This window comes from Anarrhichthys ocellatus, unplaced genomic scaffold (assembly GCF_004355925.1).
Source record: "Anarrhichthys ocellatus isolate YVR2014 unplaced genomic scaffold, GSC_Weel_1.0 scaffold8, whole genome shotgun sequence".
Lineage (NCBI taxonomy): Eukaryota > Metazoa > Chordata > Actinopteri > Perciformes > Anarhichadidae > Anarrhichthys > Anarrhichthys ocellatus.
Genome location: NW_022280038.1, coordinates 21,648 through 29,684, shown reverse-complemented (window position 1 = coordinate 29,684; position 8,037 = coordinate 21,648). Strand labels below are relative to the sequence as shown.

At 40.3% G+C, this 8,037-nt stretch overlaps 1 protein-coding gene across 5 annotated transcripts in view; it reads right to left on the bottom strand.

The window, feature by feature from the left end:
• LOC116384161 (myocyte-specific enhancer factor 2A-like) overlaps positions 1–8,037 on the bottom strand; it is a 37,477-nt gene that overhangs the window by 17,266 nt on the left and 12,174 nt on the right. For 4 of the 5 annotated variants that reach the window (XM_031848606.1, XM_031848604.1, XM_031848605.1 and 1 more), the window contains one exon: positions 4,673–4,848. In XM_031848606.1, coding sequence (XP_031704466.1) covers positions 4,673–4,726 — 54 coding nt within the window. In that variant the 5' untranslated portion in view covers positions 4,727–4,848. Of the gene's footprint in view, positions 1–4,672; positions 4,849–5,656; positions 7,983–8,037 lie in introns of those variants that run through there. The other variant, XM_031848607.1, reaches the window with a different exon arrangement.

The window sequence follows — 8,037 nt, the reverse complement described above, 5'->3', positions numbered from 1 at the left end:
ATATATATATATATATATATATATATATATATATCAAAAAATGTATTAAAACAAATAAGATAATAATAACGTTAATGCACTTCCACAACCTTCTGAAAACTCCGAAACAAATATTCAACATTCCAACTTATGCCAGCCAGTAACTCAGTGGAAATAAGGTGGAGTGAGCTGGATTCATAGCTGGATTAACACAAGACAAATCGAGAGCATCCTTGCAAAACAGAATGTGGCCCAATAATCGTTTAGTCACGATTGTCTCGTTTTCACAATCGTTGCAGGCCAATGTTGTAATTGAATATAACATTTGTTTTAAAACCCAGCCCTATTTCAGGCATTCGGCTGCTGCTGCTCTTACCCAGAACGATTGATAATGAGCCAATGAACACAGAGTAAGCACGAGTTACTGACACACAATCAAATGACACCGTGATACACAGTCAGTTGCTGATACAACCGTGTCGTGTAGAGAGATTAGAAAAGTGATTCAAATGTGTCTGCGTCACACAGGAGTGGGATAAAGAGGAGGGAGGATGTGGAAGGAGTGGGGGGGTTCCCAAAAAAGGGTGGCAACAACCTGGAAATAGGCTTCAACTCGAATGCCACTAATTTAGTTGGTGGGGCCACTGGGTGGGGAAAGCAGCTGAGTAATGTTTTTCCCTCCCTTAGTGATTGCTATCAGCATTGATCATAATCATATTTGTTGAAAGTCCACATATTGTCAGTAAACATTCCTTGGAGATAGGAAACCAAAAAACATTACAAGCATACAGTGTTATATTGTATTGTGACATGTAAAACGATAACAAGCACTCTTGAAACCTCCATGTTCCCCGAAACTATAAAATGCACCTCCACCAAAAGATCAACACTTCATGTTTGCAGCGCACAGGTGCACAGATCTCTTTTTTCTGTGTGCAGCTAAGTCCTCTGTATTTATCTTTGTATGCGTTTCTTCCATCATGGCCTCTGGAATGCTGACTCACATATCTAGAAGCTGCCTTCACACCTCCAAGACTTCCAGTAATGCAGTAAGTGATCAGGAGTTATTGATCTTCCATGGTTGGCTGCAGAGCGGTTAGTCATTCAGGTATTTGCTCAAAGGCACTGTATCAGAAGTTGCTGATGAAGTGGAGAGTCTTGCTTCTTCAATATTGCCAACATGAAATATAAATACTAATAGGGACTACATTTGCCCCCTGAAAACTGTAGTGACACATGAAGGCGGAGCACAGTAATATGCACGTTTGCAGCATTTGATTTCAGTATTTTCAGTATTTCCAAAAGTTTGAGTTATGGGTAAATTATCCTACAATAATGACTTAAGGGTTAAGAAGAAGAGAAATCTCCGAATCAGACTGTCAGTTTTCTACAGTTTTGTCTCAAGCAGGCGTATGTGCATTTCACACAGATATTTATTCTGTTTGTTGGAAAAACATCCACACTACTCCTATATTGTATCATATGCTCATCCTCTGGTTACAGAAAAATGCCCTAAATCTGTTGAGCATTGACCTGCTTATAAGAAATGATGCTTTGTCCTAAGTGGGCCTCACTGGAAGTCAAAAAACTGACATACACAAAAAGGAAAATGTTGGGTAAAATGTGTGGAACCTACTGCTGTAATGTGAGCCGTCATGTATGATTGTTGATGACCTTTTGATATTCTTTAATGCTCTTTTTGCAACGCAAATTCCCAGACGGACAATAAAGGTTTAATTCATTCATTACAGCGCTCTCCACTTCCAGCCCAACTTGGAGGCTTTCACCTTGGGAACAGTGGAGAGTACCATTATACGCATGATCGCTCTGTGGCTTTTTATATTTTATAGCACAGGAAGCCACATAGAGAAAGACATGTGATTTGGTCTTCTATACTGGTCATAAAAGTATATTTTCTGAAAAACATTTGAACATTTTCCCAATGGTGGTGGTGACATAATGTCACATTTTGTCTCCAGTGCAGTTTAAATTGTTTTCAAAAAAGTGTCCTTTGGAGCTCGTGCAACATCACATGTTCTAGTTATGGAGCAAAGACCGGCATCTGATTGCCAACAAAGTTCATGTTCAACCAAGCAGAACATTTGCTCTAATGCCAGAAGCACTTGGAACAGTAGTGGTCATTGAATAAATGCTGCATCTCATTACAGTATCTAGATTAGATGATAGCGGTAAAATGGACGCCACCGTTCTCACTATAATTTAAAGGGAAGTTGCCATAAAGAGTTGCGTTTCTTTTGTTTTTTACAGTTACCTCTTAAATAACGTTTTAAATGATGTTCATTATTTCTTGAGCATGACTTGCAAAGAGATTTCTATGAAAAGAGATAACAAAGAACCACCTTGTTCCTCTTTTAGAATATACTGAATGTATGACTGCTGATAGCTGGTATATCGCAAGTGCATCTTTCTACTGTCATACTATATTCTGTATGGTGTGTAATAGTGTGATAGTAGAAAAAGAGGAAAACCAACTGAACACACTTGATGCGCTTGAAAGATAAAACAAGAACACACAAGCCAACTTCCCAAAATAGAGAGCAAGGAGCTAAATATACAGCAGGCTCCAGCGATGCACACCCGACAGCTAAAGCAGTGTCTATCTAAAAAGGCTCATGCCAAGACAACCAAACATCAAATATAAACATCATCCCAGATATTTATTTTGCAGCCACATCTCTATTTCCAGAGTGTGAGCCTTACTTCCAGACAGGCTGGTATTTGTTGTGCTGCTGGGGATTGATATATATAGAGGAGACAGACAGAGAGGGATTCCAGTGGGCAGCAGTGTGGCTGAGCAAGGAGACGGTGAGGAGAGAAGGCCACTGTGTCCCAAACGCTGACCCACCCTGCTAATGACAGGGTGCCGTCCGGACCCAGCTAACCCCAAATTACTGTCCTTGCCACCAGCTGTGACCGCTGCACTCTCAAAAGTTAAACGGCTCAGAGCAGGGGTGGACAATTACTTTTCCCAAGGGGCCACATGAGAAACAGGGACTGTTGTGGAGGGCCGGACCAATAGACTGAACTCAATCCTGCTCAATATTATTACACCTCTTTATAAAAAGCAGTAAATTATATAGTTTTGATAAGCTGCGAGTGGTAAGAGTAAATGTTATGATCAGTGGTGGTAAGTAAGTAAATATATTTACTTAAGTACTGTACTCAAGTACAAATTCAAGGCACTTTACTTTTTATTCAACTTTGTACGTCTACTCTACTACATCTCAGAGGGAAGTAAGGTACTTTTTACTCCACTACAAACCCTTCCTAACTACCCAAACTGAACAACAGTGTATAAAGGAGTTACAATGAGCCCCACCATAAACATCTGCAGCAAGAATAATTATATAATATATAATAGTAAAACAGGGATCGTGTTTCTGCAAAATTAGTACTTTTTTACTATTGTTTGTAGTCCAATGACCTCATTTTCTGTTTTTCAGTTCAGTGCGAGAGACCAAGTCTGTGTTGGGCTTGACATGTGATCGTCAGTGAGAGAAGATCTGTATCTGTATTTGTTAAACTTCATCACGGAGAATGTTTGTTTACAGATGTAGGTCGATCCAAAGAGAACCAAACCTTCTGAGCATGTTGCTTTTGTAGCTTAGCTTAGCAAAGCCTCAGAGGTCCATGCCCGCTCTGCATCAGTCAAGTTTTTGTATTTCTCTGTGTGTCTCGTCTCATAATGGCGATTCAAATTGTAATCCTTAAACACTGCGATCTGTTCTCCACAAATTAAGCACACGGCTTTACCTTTGACTTGAGTAAATAAATACTTAATATTTGCTAAAAACTCTACACTCTGTATCAGTCTCTTTTTTTATACATTGACTGACATTTTTTAAGGGGTTACCAGCTAACTCACATCTCCCCTAAGCTCAGTTCGCCAACACATTGCAGTGAAGCTGGTGCTCGCACACATTCACTAACATACGTAAAATTGAGAAGAAAAAACACCAACAGTCGCCTTCAAAATAAAATCTTTAAAAATGTGCTTAACTAAAGATTCAGAGCATTAATATAGGAGCAAACAACTATTTGCAATGTAAAGATATAACGGAGAAGAGAATGAAGTCCCTCACTCCCTCTCTGTTGTAATCCGAGCTACTTTGTTAACAAAGCATTTAAGTGCATGCGAGTCTCTGTTGTGTCCCACTGGCTAGCTCACGGCTGCCGCTCCGCACTGCGCTCATACGGGAGTTGCCGCTGATATCATCCGGAAGCATAGCACCCACCCTTCTGTTCCCCTCCAGGTTAAAACTGTTAGCTCCTTCAGCAGTGATACGGTTATTGGCACTGTTAATGCTGTTAGCACTGTTAGCCGGCAGCTCAGCCGTCTCCATGTTGAGAGTTGTTCAGAGGCAATAGATTCGCTCTGAATTCCGTAATGAGCACCTTCAAACATAGTGATATCCCTCATTGTCAGAAGTAAATATGCACAGGACGTCTTTCACCCGAAGGCCTTTTGTGCCGAAAACAAACAAGGCATAATTCTTCTATCGGGGATGTACTGCTTAAATGGGTTATAGAGTGAGAGCTGACCCCTGAGCACCTTTAACAATCAAAAGGGATTGGCAAGGCAACAATACTGCACCCGTTATGTTGGGCTTTGAATAAGTATACAACTAAGATGTAAAATAAGACGATTGGACAGCAAGAAGAAAACACTGACCTGTCGGTTCCTCTCATCGACGATCCGGGTGATCTGGATCTTCCTCCTCCCCATTGCCAAAACAACTTCCTCTAACAGCCGAAGAAGAATATCAGTGGGCTCCAGGTAACGGGCAATCCTTAACACATAGTTCCACTGTCAACTCTGTTACTCCGGTATCAGCTTGACATGGCTTGCTGAAAAAGAAGCGAGATGGAAACAAGCTCAACAAACAGTGGCACAAACATTTATAGTCAGCAAATATATTCAAATTATTGTAGAAGTCATATAATGCATGTTCACAAGAGCATCACTTAACAAAAAGGTCAGAGATCCCTTTCTCCAAAAGAAATTGGGCAGAACATCTTTGCACTGTGGGCTGGAGGTAACTACAGATACTCTCCTTATAGGTCAAGAAAGACAGATGAATACAGTGCATCTATACAGTTTACTAAGGGCTGCTTGCTGGAGGATTTTGTTTTATTTTTTTACTGTGTACAAATGTGCATCTGACTTGAACAGTGTTATGTGCGTCAGCTTGGTTCGACCTGATGGATCATTCTTCCAATGAGTCTTCAGGCGTTCTTCGTGTTTGTGCCGGGAAGGATGAAGATGTCAGCTGCTTCATTTCACTTGACAGCAAGGAGCTTCACCAGGAGGGCATAGAGTGCACCAAGGTTCACTGACCAACCAGCAGGACTTGGAAGTCCAGCAACAAAGACTTGATCTCTTCCAGGTTTCCCACCCACGAACACACGACTAAGCCAAAAGCTCTGCTGCCACCATTTGAACGCAGCATTTCTGCACAGCAGAGTGCAGGAGTGCTATTTCCCTTTCATTCTTCACAGTCGTTTCCAGAGTCCTTTTGGCCTCAGAAGTCTTTTACTTTGGAATTTAATCTCTGAACATTGGATTTATATTAAACACATCAAGGGAGGACTAAAAAGCACGCTAACAGAGGAAAACCACAAGAGTTAAATCTAGTGCAGCTACTTCATCACACACCTTGTCTAGCTGGCTCCAAACACTCCTCCACAGCGACACTCCTTCTCGTGCACCAACATGAATATTCAGCCCTGCAGTCTTGAGTGAACTCGTCTCTGTTCTCCTGCTCTCTCCTCCTGAAGGAGTGCCCACCTGCCTTGCTGCTGTGTCCCTCCTCTGCTCAGCGTTTCTGAGCCCTGCCTTACCCCAGAGCTCCTTAGCTCTTTCCTAATCTCATCTGATCTGGGAGGAGGCAGAGAGTGAGGACGAAGCCAGGCTTTATCCTAACCCTCTCTGGATTACTGCAGCATGTGGATCCTGGAGCATGAGCCACCAAAACCCCCACTGCAGATCCAGTTCACAGGGTTGGGAACTGGGAAATTTATTGGTGATTATTTGCCTATTGAAACGACCTCTATATAAGATTTAAAAAAAAATAATGGTATTGAGTGCCAGTCACTCAAATGCCCCATACAGCAGATGAATGAGGAACAAATCAAATGAAATAGTAAATCCCATGTTGATTTTAAATGCATTTAAAACCTAGTTGTGTTATTACTGTGGTCTCCCTTTGAGTTATTGTTTAAAAGATTTCTATTAAAAATACAGCCACCCATGCATTTCATTTTTTGTCCATAATGGCAATTGGTTTCAAGATGCTGCACGCTATCCTCTTCAGTTCTCCATCAGCCCAGATCCCAGCTGACCCTGCCAGGTCAGTTCAGGGCACACACTGTACAGACAAAGACTCCTTACATGCTTGGGATTTAAAGGTCACGCGGATTTATCCGTTTTACAATCTGGATGATTTGATGGCAAGACACAAATATTTTGCAAAAAAAAATAAAAAAATCCTTTGCACCACTCTCATGTGCTGCTATTTCCATGTGAAAAGAGACGAGACATTTCTTGCGGCGTGTGTTCTTGAGTGATGGTTCAGTTGAATTGCTATGTTATACAGTATATTGCTAAGTTTGAATCAGCTAAATCCTTGCAGCAGTCTAAAGTCACTCTATAGTGCTTTCTAGGAACATCCTTGAAAAGCAGAAAGTGTTTTCTAGCACGTTTGTGACTTACTGATACTGTCATAACTGAGTATTGATAATAATAATAATACATTTTATTTATATAGCGCTTTTCAAAATTCTCAAAGACACTTTACAAACATTAAAATCATCATAAAAAAAGCAAAACCCTAAAAACATAGAACACACATTCGTCACGCATTAATAGCAGTTCTGTAAAGGTGGGTTTTGATTCGTGATGATGCGTTGATCTGCTGGTTTAAGCAATAATCGATTTGAAACATTTTGAATCAAACTGAATCAAAACTTTCTCGCCTGCCCGGATTGAAAAGCTGAATCTTTGACTGACACTCGGCTGTTACTGCTGCTAATGCCAGTATTAAATATTAAGGCTACTACTGCTTATGCCACTACTTAATGACTTTAGCTTTTTTTTCCAGTACAGATGACATTAAGCCTTTAGATGTGAAAATCTACCAGTTTGACAACAGCGAAGATATCTAGTGTCCTCGTGCTGTCCTATGACCACTATATTATTTGCAATGTTGGTAAGAAATGTAACCTTGAATACAAAAATCATACAATACAAATAAAATACATATTAACCAACTGTTAATAGGCAATGTTCTCTCTTTGACGATGCATCTCTGTCTCAGGTTTCAGAGTGTTGTGGAGCGATGGAGCCGGTTCTACATTTACAGCTCACATCTCGGACAAGTTGTCCTGATCAATGCAGATGTAATATGTTACTATGGCAGAAACTCTATCCTGCCGACGTAAAAATCAATACAACCCACGGGATGATCCAACGGGCTGCAGCAACCAGCACTCACACATACATGTTCAAGGCTGAGCAATATATTGTAATTGCATTACATCCAAAAGAACAGTCACACCTAATCCAATACTCTGAGCAGCACAGTTTAAAAAGATGTTGATGGTAATTCAGGTCTCTTTATATTTTCGAAAAAAATGTTAACCATTAGAAATTTTCATCTTCCGATGATGTATCTAAATGGATATGTAGCACTTTGGAATAAAGCCATCGGTTTTCACAATTCAACACTGAACTCAAAAGCCTAAAACACAACCTACATATGCATCACATGACTGCATGAATCTGTATGATCTTCCTTTGAATAAACTCTATTGTATTATATATTATTGTTGGTCCCCAGCTTGTAAAATAAAAACAATTTAAATGATGGTATTAACACATTATTATTCTGGATATTTAGTACAGGAAAATAACTTCTACATTTATTTTATGAATTTCCTGAAGTATGATCAAACATCAGTGACGCAGCCCTTTCTCATCTATATTTGCCTCTGACCTTTTCAGTGCCTCTCTTTAACTTCAAAATATCCCCCCCCCCC